The following is a 25,737-nucleotide window of genomic DNA, read 5'->3' on the forward strand; positions in this document are numbered from 1 at the left end:
GGGCCTGGGAATAGAACCCTGGTTGGGGACAGGGATACAAGTTCAAAGATGGCTTGACATTTGGCTATAAATCATGTATTCTGATTAAGAGCAGATCAGGGGGTCAGGTGCTCCCAGTGGTGACAATAAAATGTTGTATTTCTTATTTTAAAAAGCTTTTTTAAACTTTCTCCCCATTTTTCAAATAAGGCAAAACCACTCAAAGCATTAGTCACATTTGATCTCATTATTAATCTTATGCTTTCTTAATGCTGCATCATATTCTAGTTTTCAATAATCTTTTTATAATTCATCCTTTTCTGAGACTTAGAAATAACAGCAATATAGAACTCAAAGTACTGAATTCTTCACAGTTAAATCTATCTTATAATTTAAATGCACAGAACTTCAATTTTTTATAGTTAAGTGGAAAATTCCATATTGTTTTTGTTTTTGATGAAAATGTAAGGTTTTTATACCACACAGAGAAAATTCCATTATAAATGTATGGATCCAGAACAAAGATATGTAAGAGATCTGGAAAAGCCAATGACTAATGATAACATCTTAAGCCAATAAATGCAGAGAATGACAAAAAGCTGAGGTCAATTTTTACAATGTGGTTGTGATTTTTACTCTTACCCGTTTTTGAGTAAAAATGAGTAGTTTTCTCATGGAAGTTTTTAATAATGAAAGTTGTTTCCATTTCATAGATGGCAATAATTAGCATATAGCTCGCTGAAAGATGACTTACAGTGTTAAAATGAGTTAGTTCCTAAAGAACAGAAAGACATGGCCCTTCATGGAGCACATATACACATGTGCCTGAGTGCATATATACACACACACACCATTAGATTATTTTCTTCTAAGGAAATAACTTTATTTCCCTCATAATTACTATTACTGTTATAATGTTTACTGCTATTGTTATAAAGCCAGTTCACACCAAAGTAGAAGATAACAGGGAAGAACATGTGAATAAAAGCACAGCCTTTAATACTTAAGCTCAGAATTCTGCCAAATTCTGTTTTTAGCTTTGCCCCCATTTAATTGATCTCCCGCCTTGCTCCCCCCAATGATGTTTTCAAACAGCTATTTCATTGCATGTTTATGACTGTAAAAAATGAGACCTGTAAACAGACTTAAAATGAATATGGTGATTACCACATCATACCTGTACAAGTCCGCTTCTGGCTGCTGGCATTCTACCACAGCTATAAGAGTGTCCAAATTGGCAACTGTCTGTAATACCGCTGTTTCTGGAACTGCCACATGTGTCTGAAAAAAAGAAAAGTTAAAGCCCATAGTTTTGAGATCTAAATGGGACCTTGGACATCATTTATTTCAAATCTCTTTTACAAATGAAATCATAGCATTCTGTACTTGAGATCACTAAGCTAGACGGCAGAAGAGAAGAGAAAGAATGTAAAGTAACAAGCAATAAAAGGAGCTACTGTGACTACCTGTCTACAAAGGGCATTTGCATACAAGGAAATTCAGTCTGTAAGTGTGTTAATAGTCATCATTGCTCAAAGTTTATTGCAAATAAATTTAATAGGTAGAAAAAAGTGAATCAAGTAAAATCTTTGATTGTACTTTGAAAATTGAGAAAAATTTAAATGTGCCCTCTATTTAAAAAAGCACCAGTATATTAAAAGATTATAATTTCTCCAAAGCACTTTTTACTTAACTTGCCTAAACCATGTGAGGCTAACCTTGTAGTAAAATGTATACTTTCATGAAGTAATTAACAGTAATTTAAAACATTTCTCCTTTATCAGGTCAAACTTTATTACCTTAACCAAAGGAAAATATCACTATAATCCAGAGATGTTTTGTTCACCAAGAGCCACACTCAAACATACACATGTACAAACCTTCAGGTTAGTTTCTCCATCCAAACTAGCAGTTGTAACGTGACAAGAACCATCAAGTCGATCTGAGGACAGAAGCACCAAATCTGCAGGGAAAATTTCATTTTTGGCTACTCGAACAATATCACCCACCTATGAAGAATTTTGGGGAAAAGTGAATATACAGATTTTAAAAGGCAGGACTTATTTTTATTGGGTTCTAAACAAGTGGTCTACTACAATATTTTAATGTAGGAAAGTAGACTTTAACTAAAACATAATCAGATTACAATTTTTGCTTTTAAAATATAATTGATTTCTATTATTTATTAAATGCATACCCGAATGTTTTTTGATCTAGTTGTTACAAGGCCACCACTTCGAACAACATAAACAGGAGCTCCATTTACTTCATTATCTGAGATATGTCTTAGCCAATCTTCATAACCCTGTATGCGTCAAAAGAATAAAAAAAGCCCCTCTTAGTATAAATTAGAAGATGTGTGTATGTATGTGTTAGTCGCTCAGTTGTGTCCGACTCGCCCGCCAGGCATCTCTGGTCCATGGGATTCTCCAGGCAAGAATACTGGAGTGGATTGCCATTCTCTTCTCCAGATATACTTTTTATCAAATGAGAAACGGAAACATAATTTTCCCCAAACATTTCATTCATTAGAACCATGTTAGACTACTTTGGCATTCATTACTACTAGAAACACTCTCTTCACTTGGTTTTCATCACACACATGTTCCTGGTTTTCATAGTACCTCTCCAGTTACTTCTTCTCAGTTTACTATGGGAGGCTCCTTCTATATCATCTTAATGGGCCCTTTTTTCACCCTTCTCTTACTTCCTACTACCTGATTTCTTTATCCCTGTGTCTTCAAAAAAATTCTGAAATTTCTATCTCCAGCCTGTATCTCCAGACTCTAATAAACTTGAATATCCAAATGCATTCTTAATATTTCCATTTTGATATCTCATAAATAACATTAAACATTTCAAAACTAAACTGATGTTATCCTTAAAATCTGCTGCATTTTCAATGTCTCCCATCTTGACAAATGACTCATTTTGGAAAGAGACAGGTTGTAAGTTATTATTATTATATTAAACTCACTCCTTTGGCAGATATATTATAAACTCACTAACATCTTTTCAACTTAGTTACAGCATCATAGTCCAACTAAATCCACTCTTTATTTGGCTAAATTTATACTGAGAAACCAAGTAAAGAAGTATTTCAACATTTAACACTTTCTTAAAAATATTCAAGAGGTTCATTCATTCATCTATTCATCTATCAAATATTTATTTCATGTCAAATATGTGCATAACCTTGTTCTGGTCACTGGTAACATACTGATAATATGAAACAAAGTCTCTGCCCTCAGAGAACTAAACATCCAAATGAAGGTGACAGAGAAACTAATAAACAAGCATTTATTCAACAGAATAGGTAGTGAATAAGAAATGATATAAGCAAAAAGACCAGAGCAGCGAATGAGACAGTGACACAGAGATCAGGAAACGCTTAAGGTGTCCAAGAGGTAATAGTTGTATTTGCAAGCACAAATTGTTATATGTGTGTGTCTGGAGTTCAGAGCATAGTTTCAGGATACATGTAAATTTAGACCCACTAGACTTGATGAAATCACCAAAGAAGAACTTATATATAAAAAAGAAGTCCAAGGGACAAATATTTGTTACTCTGATGCAATAAATGACATCTACAAAACCAAATGAATATGTAATTGCATTAAGTGATCTGGATGCTTACTGACTGACATAAATCCTAGTTTCCAACAGGGCAATGAATAAAGGGAAATCAAACTTACAGCAGTAGCATGCTATTCAGACACATTAGATTAACTGTTAATTTATAGACTTCCCTTGCCTTTATAAAGTAATAAATAAACTACATCTCAGAATTATAAAATATTTGCCAATTTTGTTTCTATGTCAATTTAAACCTTATCCCTAAATCTTACAAAATGAAAACTTATCAAACTGGCACATGAAAATTGAAATTAACTCTTTCCAGAGGAAGGGAGCAGTTCTGAACACTTGAGCTTCTGCCAAGATATTTTGAGAAGTGGCAGCTATATAAACATGACGCTTCTAGGGATTTTTTAAATTTCTTGTCATGTTTATCCAATAATACTGTTTTTCTGTACCTAGATGTTAATATCAAATCAGATCTAGTTGAAGCTATTCCCTTAGAGTACAACTTTACATAAAAATCAATTTCACAGAGAAAGCTGTAAAAAGTAGGAAAGCACTATACAATTTTTATTCAAAATTTTTTATTCAATTGTACAGAAGTACAGGCTTTACTCCTAAACATATCCCCTTCCTTTCAATTATATATCCTTTAAATACTACCAAACTCTACAAAGATGATTATAACAATCTGTTTCACACATAACTTGGTTTGTACACACAAAATGCTTGCTTTTGGATACTTCTTAGGTATGTTAAAGGAACAACATACTTTAATCATTGTAATCATCCCATCAGTCACAAAGTACCTGATAAGAGTGGCTTACCTCAGTTTAATTTTTACCATTTGCAAAATCAAACAAAGTTGCTTTTTTTCTTTTTATAATTTACTTTTGGCTGTGCTAGGTCTTTCACTGCTGTGCGGGTTCTTCTCTAGCTGCAGGGGGCAGGGGCTGCTCTCCAGTGCATGGGCTTCTCCCTGCAGTGGCCTCTCCTATTGCAGGGCACAAGCTCTAGGGCACTCAGGCTTCAGGAGCTGTTGATTCCTGGGCCCTAGGGCACAGGCTTAGAATTCGTGATACACAGGCTTACTTGCCCCATGGCATGTGGGACCTTCCTGGATCAGGGACTGACCCCATGTCTCCTGATTTGGCAGATGGATTCTTTATCTCTGAGCCACTAGGAAAGCCCTAAATTTGCTTTCTTATGAAAATTACTTTTGCAACAATAAATCTCACTTTGGAGGAGAAAACTTCTGAATGACTTGGGAAGAAAGCAAGCAACAGAAAATATTTCATACCTGCTTTATGGCAGTAACTGTTATTACAAAGAACAATGGAAGTCCACTGGTAACTGGACTGGTAGGTGTATCAATCATAAGCTGCATTAAAAAAGAAAGAATGCAGAGTATTATATTTTGTATTGTACATATCACTATTAACATCTAGAATCTTATAATTATTGGGAAATCTGAAAACATACAAAATATGTATCACAGTTCAGATGAAAAAGTAATGAGAGAGATTATGCAGTGAATGTAGTTTACTTCACAGTTTCACAAGTACACTTTGTTAGCTATTATATATGGGGTTAGTAGACTATCTAAATCTATTGCATACCCACAAATATTGCTAGAGTGGACTCAGTTTCTCTGCTTTCTTAACACATAAGAGTACTTAAGGTCTTCCTCAGTATTTGTCTTGGAGGGGAGCTACAGCTATTCAGAATTTCAATTCACATTTCTTTGCCCATCCAGAGAAATGCTAAAAAAAAAAAAATCTGTCAATTTTTATTCTGGGATCCAGAATAAACTCACACTGGAGAGAAAACAAGAAATGAGACTAGGGGTTTCTTTCTACAAGTGATTTTGTTACAGCTAGTAGAGCCAGAGGGGTACAACTTGGAAAACAAACGATGCTGCAATTATCCGATTCATACAACTGATGTTTCAATAAACTGCTTTCGAAGAAATATGTGCAGCAATTATATTTGGTTATTTAGAACATGGGTCTAATAATTTATTAATATTGGTTTACTCTGGTTAGGCCAGTTAAGTTTGTTCTATTCCACAGACAGGCTGAATTCCTGATCTTAGGCAGTAATTTCACAAATGCATGTTACTTGTATGTAATAAGTGTAAATTTCTCGTTTTTTCTGACCAAACAAGCTGATGGTCTATTGATTAAAAAACAAACAAACAAAAAAACCCAGAAGTTCCTTTTCCGCTCACAAAGGGAAGCAATTAAAGAAAAGCTTCCTCAAGCTTTAAGGTGACTACTTCACAAGTTTTTTTTCTTTTGAAGGTCCAGGTTCTATGGAGAGAAGAGTTCAGAGTTTATAAAAAAAAAATTCAGTGCCACACTGAAAGAGACTGCTAACGTATCATCAGAAAAGAAAAACCTCTTTGAAGCAAAATGACAATCACTAATTCTAAATCTTGGTTTATACTCAAGTTTCATACTGTTCTCTGGGAAAAAAAAGCACAATGTGAAAAACTAAAAACTAAAGAGCTTACAATGAATATAGATTTAAGTTAAGAAAATGGCCTCCTGGATAAAAATCTATATTCATGGAGATTCTTAGAAATTATAATAAAAAACTTTAAAAATAAAAGTAAAATCTGTAAATTAAAAAAAAAGCCAAAGGAAGATTAATTTTGTACAAAGATGGTTCCGCAGGCAGAAATGTGCCAAAAACAAGTGCTGTATATTAAAAGCCAAAGTACGTATTTTCTGAGGCAGAACATTTGAAAGGATGATGCCGTTTTCTTGGCTTTAATTATGATTATCAGCACTATAACACACAGTGATAAAACAAAATACAACGGATCTTAAAATTCACTGGCTATTTTTCAGACACCTAGATGTGATTACATTACTGTATTCACTGAATACAATGGGGAAGCTCTGCAGATAAAAAAATGGGTCCCATAGTCATATGGTTTAGAACGCAATGTTAACTTTTCCTTGAAGATATATGTTTAGCATTCATGTCTAACAACTTAACGATTTATGGAGTGATAAAGCTTACCTGAACCAAAAATATAATAAGAAAATAAAAGTTTGCCACTCTTCTGAACTGTTCAAATAAATTTTTTGGAACAAAATTCCACACAGTATACTAAAAAAAAAACAAAAAACAAAAAGATAAGTTAATATTTTAAATAATATGTATTATATACAAATATTAAGAAAACTTGCACACATCAGATATACCAATCCCTTACACAAATTCATGTAACTCGATAGTACAAAAACTGTCTGGTTTTTAGAGTTTCAGGGGTTTTATTCTACCTTTTACCTTTTACTATTTATTGGCAATTTTAGTATAACTTCAAAAGAGAGATAAAGGAACCTATCAATTTTGCTAGTAAATTCCTAGTTTTTTTAGAAGTTGGAGATGGAAGATCTAAAATACTATTTTTATTTGGATTTTGATTACACAAAACTAAACCTAATGTTGAAAGATGAATTAAGGGACTTCCTTGGCAGTCCAGTGGCTAATACTTCACGTTTTCAATGCAAGAGACCTGTGTTCGATTTCTGGTCAGGGAATTAGAACCCATATGCTGCAACCAAGAGTTCATATGCCACAACTAGGACCCGTGGCAGCCAAATCAATAAACTTAAAGATGAATTAAGAGTTGATAAAAATGCTAACACTGGATTCAGTTTACTTTATAAATATTTTCTTTAGGTTTCCTCAGAAACAAAGGAGACAGTACGCCTCGGTAAGCATGGGATATGAAGTGTGAAAAAGATTAAAAATTACTTTAGTTAAGTGATCACTGGTGTAACCATGAAGAAAATCTCATAAAGGATGTGAAAATCCGTCACAATGTCTATTTTACAGTGAGACAGTAGAGTATAATGGTTATAAACATTGATGGTAAAAGGTTAACAACTGCTGTGATCTAAATCCTAATTCATGGTCACCGAAGGACCTTGGATCTTATCTCTCTGTATCTCATTCTATGTTCTATAAAATGAGGACAGTTATGACAATCATACTGTATAGGTTGTTACAAAGATTAAATGAGCTGATATATTTATATAGTGCTAAGGACAGAACCTAGCTCATACTAATCACTGTGTGTCTGCTGCTGTATTATTAATCAGTTTATAAGTCTATAATGTTACATTATGGGGTCAGGGTAACACCATATAAATTTTACTTGTGCCACTCACTACATACAACACAATTACGAATAAAACAGGGAAACACTTTACAGTATTGTTACTTTACCCAATGTCCATTCACCTAGCAGAATATAAGATCCCTTGGGCTAGGAACATTGTTTATTTACTGCTCTATCTTTAGCACTTACACTATAGCACACAGATATCAAAATGCTAGCAGAATAAATAAATAGGCAAACAAATAAACACTGATGGAAAAAAATTTCCATAACTCTCCTGGTGTCAGGTAATGAATGAAGCCTTACTGGTTATTGACTAATTCAAGATTTTCTGTGGTACAATGGAAGATGGTTCTAATTTCTGAATTTCTGTAGGTCAGAAATTCACTTCTTATTCAATCTTTTCTGGCCATGCTGTATGGCTTATAGGATCTTGGTTTCCCAACCAGGGGTTGAACCTTTGTTCTTGGCAGTGAAAGTGAGAAGTCCTAACTACTGGACTGTCAGGGAATTCCCTTTATCACTGCCCTTCTAAGGTCTGACATTAGTAAGAAAATGAAACCATGGTTATAAAATTAAATCTTTTGGAAAGAAATTTAAATTTAAATTCATAAATTTACTATATAGTGAATTAAATTGAACAAAGGCATATTTTCCATCTACAATGTGCAAGGCACTTACATAATAAGAGAAACAAAGATAACAAGTTTAAATAGAGAAGATTAAGAACAATACTTATATCAATAGCTATATTCCAAGATAAAGTAAAAGAAGGAATACACAAAGAATTCAACAAGAAAAATTTAATGAAGGAGGTCACATTCAACATGGGCTTCAAGAGAGGAACACTCACAAGCTGAAAATAGGGGGCACACAGAGGGAGAACATTTCAGGAAGGAAGGAAAGAATGAACAAAGGCAGAGAGGAGGGAAATTCATCATGGCTTTGTGGGATAGAAGATAATGCAGTCTGAAAAGAGTCTAGGGAAATAATAGAGTAGAAAGGTAGTAAAAGGGAACATTGAGAAGCCAGGCTCAATTATGGTAAAAAAAAAAAAAACAAAAACAGACACTGCCTATATAAATATCTGTGCTTCCCTGATGGCTCAATGGTAAAGAATCTGCTTGCCCCTGCAGGAGATGCAGATTCAATCCCTGGGTCCGGAAGATCCCCTGGAGGAGAGCATGGCAACCCATTCCAGTATTCTTGCCTGGCAAATCCCATGGCAGAGAAGCCTGGCGGGCTATAGTCCATAGGGTTGCAAAGAATTGGACATGACTGACCATGCACACACACATATAAATATCTACATTCTTGAAATATGGTTAAAAAACATGAAATCTACATTCTCTGCAAAAATATACAACCTATATTCTTAAAAACTGAGGTTATCAAAACAAAATCATAGCAAAGGCAAGGTGGTAGAAAAGTTAAACACGAGTTTATGGAATAGCATGTAATCTGGTTTGGAAGTTTATAAAAGCAGTAGTGGAATAATAATAGAGGAGTGATGAGAAAGACAGTCTTCAGGTATGTGAAAAAAGGCAACATTTATTTAAAAGTCTACATTTCTTGGCTGTGATCCAAAAATCTGCAAGCAATAAATGCTGGAGAGGGTGTGGAGAAAAGGGAACCCTCCTACACTGTTGGTGGGAATGCAAACTAGTACAGCCACTATGGAGAACAGTGTGGAGATTCCTTTAAAAATTGCAAATAGAACTACCTTATGACCCAGCAATCCAACTGCTGGGCATACACACCGAGGAAACCAGAATTGAAAGAGACACATGTACCCCAATGTTCATCGCAGCACTGTTTATAATAGCCAGGACATGGAAACAACCTAATGTCCATCAGCAGATGAACGGATAAGAAAGCTGTGGTACATGTACACAATGGAGTATTACTCAGCCATTAAAAAGAATTCATTTGAATCAGTTCTGATGAGATGGATGAAACTGGAGCCGATTATACAGAGTGAAGTAAGCCAGAAAGGAAAACACCAATATAGTATACTAACACATATATATGGAATTTAGAAAGATAGCAATGACGACCCTGTATGCAAGACAGGAAAAAAGACACAGCGGTGTATAACGGACTTTTGGACTCAGAGGGAGAGGGAGAGGGTGGGATGATTTGGGAGAATGGCATTCTATCATGTATACTATCATGTAAGAATTGAATTGCCAGTCTATGTCTGACACAGGATACAGCATGCTTGGGGCTGGTGCATGGGGATGACCCACAGAGATGTTATGGGGAGGGAGGTGGGAGGGGGGTTCATGTTTGGGAACACATGTAAGAATTAAAGATTTTAAAATTAAATAAAAAAAAATTAAAAAATAAAAAAAAAAAAGTCTACATTTCTGAAACCTGGTCAAAAACACTAAACCTAATACTACTACATTTGACTGAGTATCAGAACATTCATATGAAGATATTTAATCTCAAAAGTTTTCCAGGAAACTCAGTTTCAAGTATCAGCAGACTGCAAACTCCTCAGTTCAGTTGCTCAGTCCTGTCTGACTCTTTGTAACCCTATGGACTGCAGCACACCAGGCCTCCCTGTCCATCACCAACTTCCACAGTTCACTCAAACTCATGTCCATTGAGTCAGTGATGCCATCCAGCCATCTCATCCTCTGTTGTCCCCTTCCCCTATACCCCTGCCACTTTCAATCTTTCCTAGCGTCAGGGTCTTTTCAAATGAGTCAGTTCTTCCCATCAGGTGGCCAAAGTATTGGAGTTTCAGCTTCAACATCAGTCCTTCCAATGAATATTCAGGACTGATTTCCTTTAGGATGTACTGGTTGCATCTCCTTGCAGTCCAAGGGACTCTCAAGAGTCTTCTCCAACACCACAGTCCAAAAGCATCAATTCTTTGGCACTCAGCTTTCTTTACAGTCCAACTCTCACATTCATAAACGACTACTGAAAAAACCATAGTGTTGACTAGACAATTACTTGGCAAAGTAATGTCTCTGCTTCTTAATATGCTGTCTAGGTTGGTCATAACTTTTCTTACAAGGAGTAAGCACCTTTTAATTTCATGGCTGCAATCACCATCTGCAGTGATTCTGGAGCCCCAAAAATAAAGTCTGCCACTGTTTCCCCATCTATTTGCCATGAAGTGATGGGATCAGATGCCATGATGTTAGTGCTCTGCATGTTGAGCTTTAAGCCAACTTTTCCACTCTCCTCTTTCACTTTCATCAAGAGGCTCTTTAGTTCTTCTTCACTTTCTGCCATAAGGGTGGTATCATCTGCATATCTGAGGTTATTGATATTTCTCCCCACAATCTTGATTCCAGCTTGTGCTTCTTCCAGTTCAGCGTTTCTCATGATGTACTCTGCATATAAGTTAAATAAGCAGGGTGACAATATACAGCCTTGATGTACTCCTTTTCCTATTTGGGACCAGTCTATTGTTCCATGTCCAGTTCTAACTGTTGCTTCTTGACCTGTGTACAGATATCTCAAGAGGCACATCAGGTTGGCTTGTATTCCCATCTCTTTAAGAACTTTCCACAGTTTATTGTAATCCACACAGTCAAAGGCTTTGGCACAGTCAATAAAGCAGAAACAGATGCTTTTCTGGAACTCTCTTGCTTTTTTGGTGATCCAACGGGTGTTGGCAATTTGATCTCTGGTTCCTCTGCCTTTTCTAAAACCAGCTTGAACATCTGGAAGTTCATGGCACAAGTATTGTTGAAGCCTGACTTGGAGAATTTTGAGCATCACTTTGCTAGCATGTGACATGAGTGCAACTGTGTGGTAGTTTGAGCATTCTTTGGCATTGCTTCTCTCTGGGACTGGAATGAAAACTGACCTTTTCCAGTCCTGTGGCCACTGCTGAGTTTTCCAAAATTGCTGCCATATTGAGTGCAGCACTTTCACAGCATTATCTTTTAGGATTTGATAGTAGCTCAACTGGAATTCTATCACCTCCACTAGCTTTGTTCATAGGGATGCTTCCTAAGGCCCACTTGACTTCACACTCCAGGATGTCTGGCTCTAGGTGAGTGATCACACCATCATGATTATCTGGGTTGTGAAGAACTTTTTGTACAGTTCTTCTGTGTATTCTTGCCACCTATTCTTAATATCTTCTGCTTCTGTTAGGTCCATACCATTTCTGTCCTTTATTGTTCGCATCTTTGCATGAAATGGTCCCTTGGTATCTCTAATTTTCTTGAAGAGATCTCTAGTCTTTCCCATTCTGTTGTTTTCCTCTATTTCTTTGCACTGATCACTGAGGAAGGTTTTCTTATCTCTCCTTGCTATTCTTGGGAACTCTGCATTCAAATGGGTATCTTTCCTTTTCTCCTTTGCTTTCTCTTCGGTTCTCTTCACAGCTATTTGTAAGGCCTCCTCAGAGAGTCATTTTGCTTTTTTGCATTTCTTTTTCTTGCGGATGGTCTTGACCCCTGTCTCCTGTACAATGTCCCAAACTCTCCGTTCATAGTTCATCAGACACTCTATCTATCAGATCTAGTCCCTTATCTATTTCTCACTTCCACTGTATAATTGTTAGGTATTTCATTTAGGTCATACCTGAATGGTCTAGTGGTTTTCCCTACTTTCTTCAAGTGAACTTTGAAAAGTTCACTTTGCCTTCCTAGCAGGCAACCTTTTGAACTCCTAGCAGATAAGACAATTTAAGTGAACTCCTAGCAGATAAGACAATTTAAGTGAACTCCTAGCAGATAAGACAATTTAAGTGAACTCCCAGCAGATAAGAATTATGAAAACTAGATTAAAACAAACTATTTAAAATCTTAGAACATGTCCAAAATATAGATAGAAACATGAAGAGAGTTTAACTTAAAAAAAAATTACAAATGAAGGTGTATGAATTATAAGCAACAGCTTCTTAGCCTGGAGATACTATCCAACTCACATAGCTATGGCAGTCAAAGAGCAGGGAAAACTACTCCCTTATCAACAAAATACAACCAAGATTTAGAGCTCAAGACTAGAAAAGCAACTGGAAACTTAAGGAGAAAATACTAGCAGTGAAACCCTCTAAGGAAAATGACCCAAATTCAGAACATAAACTATCCAAACCTATGGTGACAACTAAAATGTGCACTAAAAAGGAAATGAACACAGATTCTGACACTTGCAGCAACAAAGATCGAGCTCAACAGTACTGTGTTAAGTGAAAAGAAATCAGACTCAAGACTCCTACTGTATGCATTGTTTATATGACATTCTACAAAAGACAAAACTATAGCTACAGAAAGCAGATCAGTTGCTATTGTTGGAGGTGAAGAGAAGGGAGAATGGCCACTAACTTTTTGGAGTGACAAATGTATTCTGTATCTTAATGATGGTGGTCATATGCTATACATTTGTCAAAATTCATCAAATTAGTAAATTTTATTGTATATAAATTATACCTAGTGTTTAAAAAATTTTTTTTCAAGAAGGACTTTTATTTCTTCCATCACTTACTAAGAACTATGTCATTAATCTAAAGCTCCTCTATTATCCTGACTTCCCTGGTAGCTCAGATGGTAAAGAATTTGCCTGCAATGCAGGAGACTTGGGTTTGATCCCTGGGTGGGGAAGATACCCTGGAAAAGGAAATGGCAACCCACTCCAGCATTTTTGCCTAGGAAATTCCATGGACAGAGGAGCTTGGCAGGCTATAGTCCGTGGGCTCGCAGAATGGACATGACTGAGTGACTAAAAAAACACACATGCTCAAAGATGCCTTTGAACTGTGGTGTTGGAGGACTCCTGAGAGTCCCTTGAACAGCAAGGAGATCAAGCCAGTCAATCTTAAGGGAAATAAACCCTGTTGATTTGGAAGGGCTGATGCTGAAGCTGAAACTCCAGTATTTTGGTCATCTGATATGAACAGCTGGCTCATTGGAAAAGTCCCTGATGCTGGGAAAGATTGAGGGCAGAAGGCAAAGAGGGTGTCAGAGGATGAGACAGATGGATGGCATCACCAATGCAATGGACATGAACTTGGGCAAACTTCGGGAGATGGTGAGACAGAGAGGCCTAGAGTGCTGCACTCCATGGGTAGCGAACAGTCAGACCCAACTGGGTGACTGAACAAGAACAATGCTTAAAGAACTTTACCCTCAGTTTCTGACTCACATCCTTTATAACTGCTCTGTCCAATAGGGTAGCCACTAGTCACATGTGGCTATTGACAATTTAAAATAAATTAAAATTAGAAATTAACTTCCTCAATTACATACTATATTTCAAGGCCTAAACAGCTCTATGTGGCTAATGGTTATCATATTAGACAGCAAGGAAAACATATCCATCATGACAGATGACAGCATTATTCTATAATCTTCAGCTTCAAAATAGACTAAGACAGCTTCAAAATGCCACAGGAAAAAAATGAAACAAGGAAGAATGAGTAGGTTCTTTTGTACTATAAAATGTTGATAGAAGAATGATAAAATTGGAGGAAGTTAGGCTTTAAAGTCACACAGAACTGAGTTCAAACTCCTAACTCATCCCTGGGTAAATTATTTTCCAGCACTTCAGTTGGAGAAACTGATATAAAATGAGTATAACAATACTCATTAAACATATATTAAAGTTGTTGTAAGGATTAAATAATACAAGAAGTACCTAATATAGTGCCTGGCATATGGTATAAATATAAGTTCCTTAGTTTAATTGCTTCCTTAGTTTCCTTAGTTTAATTCCTTCCTTAGTTTAAATTAAGGGTACCTTTTGGAATGTTGGCTATCTGACATTAGGAACGAGCAACTCTTTTTTACAGTTTACAATTTTGGTTAAGATAGATCTAACCACCATTTCCCTGAATTTTTAAGGATATAAATGTATACTACACAAACAAATCACTTTTTAAAGCAAAACAGTACATAACCACAGTTTTAATAATAGAAGTGTTAATTCTTACCTTAGATGAAATGATCCGGTTATCTATAAATTTCTGAGGTGTATAATGGCCATACTGAGGAAACCTGTTGGCTATGTAAATAGTTCTTGTGTCACTTTGATGGGGTGGGTCAAAACCCTAAGGCAAAGCAAAAGAAAAATAATTGTCAGCAAAGTTAGTTGTCATGATTCTTTACTGGTGGTACTTTTTAATTGATCATATTATACCTATTACTTGCCTTGAACTGCATATAGGGTTAATCTATTTAAGCCATTTCTTTTTCTTTCAAAGTAAGTGAAAGTTGCTCAGTCATGTCCGACTCTTTGCGACCCCATGGACTATACAGTCCATGGAATTCTCCAGGCCAGAATACTGGAGTGGGTAGTCTTTCCCTTCTCCAGGGGATTTTTCCAACCCAGGGATCAAACCCAGGTCTCCTGATTTGCAGGAGGATTTTTTACCAGCTGGGCCAACAGGGAAGCCCCTTTCAAAGTAAACAGGTATGTTTTCTTTAGATATAAACTAACTAGGTAATAACCTCTGGTATTCAAAAATAGTCCATTCTTTGCCAGAGATGCAACCACAAGAAAAGAATAATCAGACAGGTCTACAGAAGTTTGTGAAGGCTTCTTTCCTTCTCTTTCATTCCTGGGGTTTCTTGCTTTTCTCTTTTCCTAGTTATTTTCTGATTGCTAGTCAGTAATGTGGAAGCCCAGCATAGCTAAGGCCTAGTCAACACCTACTATGTCTGGTGACAAAGGCTTACATTTTATTTTACACCCAGATCAACTTGGTTTCAAAGAGCTTTGTTCCCAGAGAACTTTTACAAGCATTTCTTCATGCTAGTTACATTATTAATCGACTCTCTCACATGTGGATGTATGAATATGTTACAATTCTGGCTTCAAATTTAGAAGACATTCAATTAAGGTACATTTAGTAATCATCTACAGTGGAAAGGTTTGCCTTGACAAGAGTAGTGATACTTCATTTCTACAATATTGCACTCTTTTTCCAAAGTGGCAAGTAAACTTTTTTATTTTTTAAAAATTTAGTTTTTGAGGATAATTGCTTTACAGAATTTTGTTGTTTCTGTCAAACCTCAATATGAATCAGCCACAGGCATACATATGTCCCCTCCCTCTTGAACCTACCTCCCATCTCCCTTTCCATCCCACCTCTCTAGGTTGATAGAGAGCCCCTATCTGAGTTCTCTGAGACATACGGCAAATTCCCATTAGCTATCTATTCTACATATAGTAATGTAAGTTTCCATGTTACTGTCTCCATATATCTCACCCTCTTCTCCTATCTCCCCATGTCCATAAGTCTGGCCTCTGTTTCTCCACTGACGCCCTGCAAATAAATTCTTTGGTACCATCTTTCTAGATTCTGAATATATGTGTTAGTATATGATATTTATCTTTCTCTGACTTACTTTACCCTGAATAATAGGCTCCAGGTTCGTCCACCTCTTTAGAACCGACTCAAATGCATTCCTTTTTATGGCTGAGTAATATTTTACTGTGTATATGTACAACAACTTCTTTATCCATTCATCTACTGATGAACATCTAGGCTGCTTCCATGTTCTAGCTATTGTAAATAGTGCTGCAATGAACAATGGGACACATGTATCTTTCTCAATTTTGGCTTCCTCAGGATATATGCCTATGAGTGGGATTGCTGGCTTATACGGTAGTTTTATTCCTAGATTTTTAAGGAATCTCCATACCATCCTTCCATAGTAGCTGTTATCAATTTACATCCCCACCAATAGTGCAAGATGGTTGCCTTTTCTCCACACCCTCTTCAGCATTTATTGTTTGTGGACTTTTTGATGAGGGCCATTGTGACTGGTGTGAGGTGAAATCTCATTGTAGCTTTGATTTGCATTTCTCTACTAATGAGCGATACCGAGCATCTTTTCATGTGTTTGTTAGCCATCTGCATGTCTTCTTTGCAGAAATGTCTGTTTAGGTCTTTTCCCCACTTTTTGATTGGGCTGTTTGTTTTTCTGGTATTGAGTTGTATGAGCTGCTTGTGTATTTTGGAAATTACTCCTTTGTCAGTTGTTTCATTTGCTATTATTTTCTCCCATTCTGAGGACTGTGTTTCACCTTGCTTATAGTTTCTTTTGCTGTGCAAAAGCTTTTAAGTTTAATCAGGTCCCACTTGTTTACTTTTGTTTTTATTTCCATTACTCTAGGAGGTGGGTTATAGAGGATCTTGGTTTGATTTATGTCATCGAGTGTTCTGCCTATGTTTCCCTCTAAGAGTTTTATAGTTTCTGGTCTTACACCTAAGGTCTTTATTCCATTTTGATTTTATCTTTGTGTATGGTGTTAGGAAGTGTTCTAATTTCATTCTTTTACATGTAGCTGTCTAGTTTTCCCAGCACGACTTGTTGAAGAGGCTCTCTTTGCCCCATTGTATATTCTTGCCTCCTTTGTCAAAAATAAGGTACCCAGAGGTGCATGGGTTTATTTCTGGGTTTTCTATCTTGTTCCATTGGTCTATATTTCCGTTTTTGCAGAATGGCAAGTAAATCTTCAAAACTTCTTTGATTGGGGAACCCTTGACAGGTTGAAGTGAAAGTCAGTCATGTCCGACTCTTTGTAACCCCACGGACTGTAGCCCACCAGGCTCCTCTGTCCATGGAGTTTTTCAGGCAAGAATACTGGAGTGGGTTGCCATTTCCTTCTCTAGGGATCTTCCCAACCCAGAGATCAAACCCAGGTCTCCTAGCATTGCAGGCAGTCTTTACTGTCTGAGCCATAGTGAAGCGCTCACAGGTTGAAAGCAATCACCAAATGCAAGACCTTTTTTGGTTCTAACAGCAATGATTCAAATCTTCTTAGATTTACATGTTTTTCATGATGGTCAAGGGCTATTTACTAGTATTATGACGTTATTAAGAGACCAGTTAAACTTGGTATTCATAAACTACAATGATCCACTTTTATAAATTAAGTGCTCTTAAGCTAGTAATCTACTAAGCAATGTGGCTGCCTTTCCATGCTTGGCATCCCTGTAAAATTTCCACTAAGTACAGACATACATAGGATAGTGGAGATTCCCATATTACCTAAAGGAATATTTTGTTTAGCACATTAGAATATTAGCAGTGCTATGTTTGGGTTTCAATGGCTGTTGTTCATGTTTTTAAACAATTTACTTTGTGATCTTAGAAACAGCGAGCACACAATGGTGCAAATTAAATGTATTTGTATGCACCATTAAGAAATGAAGTTTTATTTTATCTGTTATGCTATTTAAAGTGATGACCACACTTTGTGGATGTGAATGTGCCATTATGTATCTGATTTCAAAATCAGTTTAAGGATAAAATGTGGCACATATTTATTTTCCTCATTAATTTTCTTTTAAACATTTCATAATTGTGCCCTATAATAATTCTTGGGAGAAAAAGGCAGGTTTCAAAATCAGAGTTGGAACTCACTAGTCTATCTGGAATATCATAATCATTTAAAAGATGTATACCATTTATTCAATCAACAACTATACTGAGTATAAGCACTACGTTAAGCCATGAAAGATAATATGATTTATTAAATATGCAAGCAAATCATAATATGCTCCAACACAATAAACAGATGAACAGTCTGAATGCTACTGCTGCAGTCTATGACTGTTTCTCAAAGAGGGCCCACCAGAAGTTTGTCTATACAGTACATAAGACAAGAAGAGACACACACAGGTAACTGAAGCACTAGACTCCATGGGACATACTTATTCTGTATCCACTCTGTAATCATGTTAACCTAAACCCTAAGGTATACACCATGCATGTAAAGCTTCTGAGATAAAAGAAAAAAGAGCAAATCTGAGCAAACTGATATAAAGATATAAATCTTTAAGATGTCAAGACAACTGAGACTGAGAACCACGGATACAAAATTCTTTTTGCTAAATCCCAAGATTATTACTGTGTACATCTAAAGTTACACAAAAAAACAAAGAAACCAAGACCTTACCCCAAAATATATTATGACATTAGTACTACAACCTCTCGTATTTCATAGTATGAATATACTATATATAAATGCATGCACTTTACAGGAAGCAAATGCTCATCATTCTCCATCCCTCTCTACTGAACGAACCAGTGAACACACACAAATGCTGGAACTCCTGAGATTTCTACAATTACTTCAAGAAGATATATTGAAATGTTTCAAAAATCAGTTTTAAACTGAATTTTAAATTCAGTTCACCGTATTCCAGGAAATCATATAAGATGACAATACCAAAAGGAAAATAATGTTAGCACGTCTTTCCTTATTCCCAAAGATGCTGTAACACCCACTTGAGCATTCTGAATTGTTTTTCCAGTGATTAATTCAAATGACCTTATCCAATCTCGTTATAATCAATAGCATGTATATACATGTGGGTGTATTTTTTTTACACACACCAAATAGTTAGATTTTATATTTGCGACTATAGTATAAGGATAGCTAAGCGTTCCTCATGGAAATTAAATCTGTAACTTCAATACGTGAACATCATCTTCTCTGCCACAAATTCAAGTAGCCATGAACTAAATAAAAAAATGAATAAATAAAACTGTCCAAAAATGAGAATGGTGACAGAGCAGGGCTTCAGGTCTGTGTCTCTGAAACTGTATGCAAATTTGCGTATATACGCATTAAAAAATTTTTTTTTATTCTGGCCGCACTGCAGGATCTCAGTTCCCTGACCAGGGGATTCGACCTGGTTCACAGCAGTGAACGCGCAGAATCCTAACCACTAGACCACCAGGGAACAAGTATTTTTCTGATGACACAATAGTTTTCAACAGATTTTGATGACATAAAGAAAGCTAGAACCTCTTTAAGGTCTTGTTTTTATACTGAGCTACCCACCTCAGTATTCCATATTTTAAAATTGACACAGAGGATCTTTATTTCAATAACACCTCTACTTTCTTTAACAGAAATCAAAACAAATACCTTTTATCAGAATTAATTCTATAACTATACTGTTAGTGTGAAATTCAAGCATAGTTTCGTACTATTTCTAGCAAGCATTATCAGCAATTCTATGGTACTGCACAATCTGAACTCCCTAATCACTAGGTTAAGGCCAAACATCAGGGTCCAGAAGCCTCTGGCATATTACACTTTCTGTTGTCCACCCAGACTATCCACTCACACCCTGAATCTTGGATGGCTTGCTCCTTTCTTCTCTGACTTCATCTTGTCCTGAGTAAAGGAACTGAGATACAGTAATGCTATTCTAGCCATCCTGATTTTTGCACCTGCTAAAAAGTAGAGTACAGTTGACTCTTGAACAACTCAGCAGTTAGGGGAGCTGACCCTCCATGCAGTCAAAACTCTGAGTATAACTTCAGAATTGGCCTTCTGCATGCTCGGAATCAGCCCTACAGTACTGTAGTATTTACTGTTGAAAAATCCACATATAAGGGGACGTGCACAGTTCAAACCCGTGTTGTTCAAGAGTCAACTGTATAGGATTTTGGAAGCACACAAATTTACTTTTTATTTAAAAATTAAAACTCACATATTCTAAGAAAGTATGAAATTAAAAACCTCTTTTTGTCTGGATTTGTGAGCATATGTAAAAACCACAAGTATTTTTTTTTAAGTGGATGAATATTTAAGATGGGGAAAAAAAGCCCCACAATGGCATTCAAGGAAAAAATGGAAAACACATGGGATTGATTTGAAAGAGATTTCTTTTGTAACAGCAAACTCATGAAGTCTAGAAAAACCAAACCAGAAAACAGCTTATAATTTTTAGAAGCTGGTCTTTGGCAAAAAGAAGTACTTGGAAATGAATCATAACATATTCTCATACCAAATATACCAACCTCTGTACTATTCTTAAAAATCTCAGAAATTGTATAAAAAATACAAGCATTACAAATAAGAGCTAAGAAAAAACTAAAACTATAGTCCTGTAATTAAATGTCACACTTCCTTAATAAAACTAAGTGAACATTTTTAGAGCTTAGTGATCAAATCTATATATGTAATCATTCTTATATGTGATCTCCTCCAAAACACAAAGAAAAAGCTACAAAACAAATAAAAAACCCATGAAAAATAACATAAAAAGAAGCTTCAGAATCAAAACTTCAATGGCACTGTTATTAAAAGAAATGATCAAAAGCTTTACTTCAGTCACACACTTGTATGACAGAAAGTGATTTCTGTTGCCTACATGTTCCAATGTAACGATGCGTCTAGGGAAGAATGATTTAATGTATTTTACCAAATCTACAAAATTAATAGTGAATTACTGTTTCCTGGATATGGACTTTAAATAAAAAACTATGTTGTGTTGTGCTCAGTTGCTCAGTAGTATCCAACTCTTCCGAATCCATGGACTGCAGCCGACCAGGTTTCTCTGTTCATGGGATTTCCCGGGCAAGAATACTGAAGTGTGTTGCCATTTTCTTCTCCAGGAGATCTTTCTAACTCAGGGATCGAATCTGTGTCTCCTGCATGGGCAGTCGGATTCTTTACCACTGAGCCACCTGGGAAGCCCAAAATACATCTATATGAAGGTATTATAATTTTACACTGTTAACAGCCCAAAGCAAGGCGAGAGGAAATAACTTAAAACGTCTATGATGTAAACACAATAATTTAATTTCAACTTTTTGAATCATGTTACATAATTTTCATTTTAGGATTTAAGGTAGTCTGCCATCTCTCAGACCAGTCTGGGCTTCCAAGAACTGCTCCTACTGCAGAGGTAGGTTGGAACTAGCTTTCCAGCTACAGGATTCAAAATATAGAGTAACCTTTGGCATCACTGACACAATGGACATGAGTTTGAGTAAGCTCTGGGAGTTAGTGATGGACAGGGAAGCCTGGCATGCTGCAGTCCATGGGGTCGCAAAGAATCGGACATGACTGACTGACTGAACTGAGCTTCTCTAAAATTCTTAAATCATTTGCAAATACTTTACTATAAGAAGTTCATCTCTTACAGGAAGCTCATCTCTTCTGTTACTCCCCAACCCTAATTCCCCACACCAACATACACCTGTAGCAGCCCCTGCGGCAATAACATGGCAACTCCTCAGAAAAGTGAACACAGAATATGCACATGATCCATCAATTCTGCTTCTGTGTAAAAACTCAAATGGATATTTGTAAACTCATGTTCATGGCAACATTATTCACAACAGCCAAAAGGTGGACACAACCAAGTGCCCACTGACATAAGAATGAATAAACAAAATGTGGTTATGTACAATGGGATATTATTCAACCTTAAAAAGGAAGGAGATTTTGACACATGCTATAACATGGAAGAAGCTTGAAGACATTATGCTAAGTGAAATTAAGCCTGTGACAAAAGGGCAAAATTGTATGATTCCTCTTACATAAGGAATAAGAGTTGACAAATTCATACTTTGTCAGGCATTTATTTAAGGTGCAGAGGGGAGAGTAAAAGGGCATTAGTGTTTAATGGGTATAAAGTTTCAGTCTGCAAAGATGAAACAGTTCAGGAGATAGACAGTGGCGATGGCTGCATAACAATGTCACTGTACTTAATGCCACAGAACTGTACATTTAAAAATGGATAAAATGGCAAATTTTATTTTAAGTATATTTACTATAATTAAAAATGTATCAATTTCACCCATTTGGGACTTTACCATAGTTTTTCTGGATTAGAAGTTTTCTATTTGGCCATAATTTAACTGTGACAGTCTCTTACTTGCTAAACTGGTGACTTCTGTGTACAGAATCACAGAGACATTTATGATAAAAATAAATCTGTGAAGTAGTTTTAGCTTACATCAAACTTTAAAATTACAGATTTCACTAAGAAAGAATTTAAGGTTTCTGTAACCAAGAACCCTAAATTAATTTTCTTGATCTACCTATATCTATACCTACAATTGAACACTGGCTGGATAACAAGTGAAACTAGTAAATCTAACTGTAGTGTCCAAATTGGAGATAGATGAATGAACAAATTTCTACTAAGATTTCTCAAACATTTTTAAGGCTCCTCTTTCTCTACTCACAATCATAAATAATGGAAATGAAGATATGGCTCCCTGGGTCCTCCTCCGCACATCAGAAGCAGTGGGTTTACAATTCTGAGGCCACAGACAAGAATCCTTGATGCACAAAACATATCCTTTACAAAGTACCTTCAAAATTTAATATCTTAAAATACGTACCAATCTACAAAGACAACCATAAAATTCTAAACAATAACAACACTAAAGAGAATGGCATCTGTTAAAGAGAATGAAATCTTTTTAAACCCACAGACGGGTTTTAAGGGCATTATGCTCAGTGAAAAGTCAGTCAGAAAAGACAAAATATTGTATGATCTCACTTATATATAGAATGTAAAACCAAAAACAAAAGAGCCCAAGCTCATAAATATAGAAATAACAGACAACAGACTCGCGGTTGCCAGGGTGGGGCTTGGGGAGTGGGTAAAATGGGTGAAGGAAGTAAAAGGTACAAACTTCTAGTTATAAAATAAGTTACAGGATGTAATGTGCAGCATGGAACTATAGTTAATAATGTTGCATTGTATACGCAAAAGTTGCTAAGAGTGTAGATTTTAAAAGTTATCATAAGGAAAAATTCTGTAACTCTTGTGTGGTGATGGATGCTAACTAGACTTCCTGTGGTGATTATTTCACCATGTATAAAAATTAGCAATAAAGTATGGGGTTTAATTAATAGCAATGTATTAATACTGGTTTATTAGCATAATAAAGATAGCATAGGATGTAAGATGTTAACAATAAGAGAAACTGGGTGAGAAAAATGTATAGGAATTCTCTATTATTTTCGTAAACTTTCTGAAAATCTAAAACTATTTTAAAATAAAAAGCCATTTTTTTAAGAAGTTAAAAGCACAGTCCTCAAAAACAAGGACATATATAAGTTACAGCAAAGACGCACAAACAGACAGACAGACATGTGCATGATACACTGACCTGGAATTTCTCATTTTGCCCCAGATCACTGCAAACTTTATCTACAGGAAACATTCTGAGGGAACTCAGGGTCTAAGGCATTATATGAAGATTGATGACAGTATCTCTAATTACTTAAGACTTGACTTTCACTGTCTCATAATAAATTCCTAAGCTGTTTTGTTTTTAATTCTACAAATATATGCTGGAAAAACAGTTGATCAAACACTGGTAGGTAAGTACTGCCTTCATTTAATGCTGCATAGGAGGTGGATCCACAAAGTCTCCTGTAAATCTAAGTTTAGAGGCCAGTTCCTCTACAATATTTAAATTTCAATAGAAAAACCCCAAATTAGAGAACCTCCCGTTCCATGTAAAAATTCAAGTTCACCCTCAATCTTTGTTCGAGTTTTCTGAACTAATAAAGGGCATAGTGGAGAAGTAAGGTAAGGAAGGATACTTATATTCCTTTTGTTGCTCAGGAGATGCAATAGTAACGAAACAATTTCCTAGGTAAAATATGATTAAGACTTGAACTGACTGTATACAATTCAAGCTTTAATGTTCAATTACACTCACTGCAAAAAATCTTACGAGACCAGTATGTACCCAAGTATCTATTGAGGTAAAATGCTTGATACTATGCTAGGCAATGCACTCAGTTGCCAAATTGCCAAATTCAGACTTAAATTTAAGAAAGAAGGGAAAACCACCAGACCATTCAGGTATGACCTAAATCAAATCCCTTACAATTACAGTGGAAGTGATAAGTAGGCAAGGGATTAGATCTGATAGACAGCGTGCCTGAAGAACTATGGATGGAGGTTCAACAAATGCAAAAAGGGAAACTGTTGTCTGAGAAGGGCTTACAAATAGCTGTCAAAAGAAGAGAAGCGAAAGTCAAAAGAGAAAAGGAAAGATATACCCATTTGAATGCAGAGTTCCAAAGAAAAGCAGGGAGAGAGAAGAAAGCCTTCCTCACTGATCAATGCAAAGAAATAGAGGAAAACTAGAGATCTCTTCAAGAAAATCAGAGATACCAAGGGAACATTTCATGCAAAGATGCGAACAATAAAGGACAGAAACAGTATGGACCTAACAGAAGCAGAAAATATTAAGAGGTGTCAGGAATACACACAGCAAGAACTATACAAAAAAGATCTTCATGACCCAGATAATCACAATGGTGTGATCACTCACCTAGAGACAGACATCCTGGAGTGTGAAGTCAAGTGGGCCTTAGGAAGCATCACTATGAACAAAGCTAGTGGAGGTGATGGAATTTCAATTGAGCTATTATAAAATCCTAAAAGATAATGCTGTGAAAGTGCTATACTCAATATGGCAGCAAATTTGGAAAACTCACCAGTTGCTGCAGGACTGGAAAAGGTCAGTTTTCATTCCAGTCCCAGAGAGAGGCAAAGCCAAAGAATGCTCAAACTACCACACAATTGCACTCATCTCACATGCTAGCAAAGTGATGCTCAAAATTCTCCAAGCCAGGCTTCAATAGTACATGAACCGTGAACTTCCAGATGTTCAAGCTGGTTTTAGAAAAGGCAGAAGAACCAGAGATTAAATTGCCAACATCTGTTGGATCATCAAAAAAGCAAGAGAGTTCCAGAAAACCATCTACTTCTGATTTACTAACTATGCCAAAGCCTTTGACTGTGTGGATCACAACAAACCGTGGAAAATTCTGAAAGAGATCGGAATACCAGACAACCTGACGTGCCTCTTGAGAAATCTGTACACAGGTCAAGAAGCAACAGCTAGAACTGGACACAGAACAACAGACTGGTTCCAAATAGGAAAAGGAGTATGTCAAGGCTGTATATTGTCATCCTGCTTATTCAACTTATATGCAGAGATCATGAGAAATGCTGGGCTGGAGGAAGCATAAGCTGGAATCAAGACTGCCGGGTGAAGTATCAATAACCTCAGATATGCAGATAACACCACCCTTATGGCAGAAAGTGAAGAAGAACTAAAGAGCCTCTTGATGAAAGTGAAAGAGGAGAATGAAAAGGTTGGCTTAAAACTCAACAGTCAGAAAACTAAGGTCATAGCATCCAGTCCCATCACTTCATGGCAAATAGATGGGGAACTGGTGAAAGTGTGACAGACTATTTTGGGGGGCTCCAAAATCACTGCAGAGGGTGACTGCAACCGTGAAATTAAAGTCGCTTGTTCCCTGGAAGGAAAGTT

General features: G+C 36.2%; 1 protein-coding gene across 1 annotated transcript in view; it reads right to left on the reverse strand.

Moving 5' to 3' along the window:
- ATP11B (ATPase phospholipid transporting 11B (putative)) overlaps positions 1-25,737 on the reverse strand; it is a 110,235-nt gene that overhangs the window by 71,732 nt on the left and 12,766 nt on the right. The window contains exons 4-9 of the mRNA XM_068968769.1: positions 14,601-14,717; positions 6,589-6,678; positions 4,859-4,939; positions 2,177-2,284; positions 1,860-1,988; positions 1,157-1,260 (exon numbers count right to left, since the gene is read on the reverse strand). Of these exons, the coding sequence (XP_068824870.1) occupies positions 1,157-1,260; positions 1,860-1,988; positions 2,177-2,284; positions 4,859-4,939; positions 6,589-6,678; positions 14,601-14,717 (629 nt within the window). The remainder of the gene's footprint in view (positions 1-1,156; positions 1,261-1,859; positions 1,989-2,176; positions 2,285-4,858; positions 4,940-6,588; positions 6,679-14,600; positions 14,718-25,737) is intronic.

Source organism: Capricornis sumatraensis, chromosome 1 (genome assembly GCF_032405125.1).
Source record: "Capricornis sumatraensis isolate serow.1 chromosome 1, serow.2, whole genome shotgun sequence".
NCBI classification, from domain to species: domain Eukaryota; kingdom Metazoa; phylum Chordata; class Mammalia; order Artiodactyla; family Bovidae; genus Capricornis; species Capricornis sumatraensis.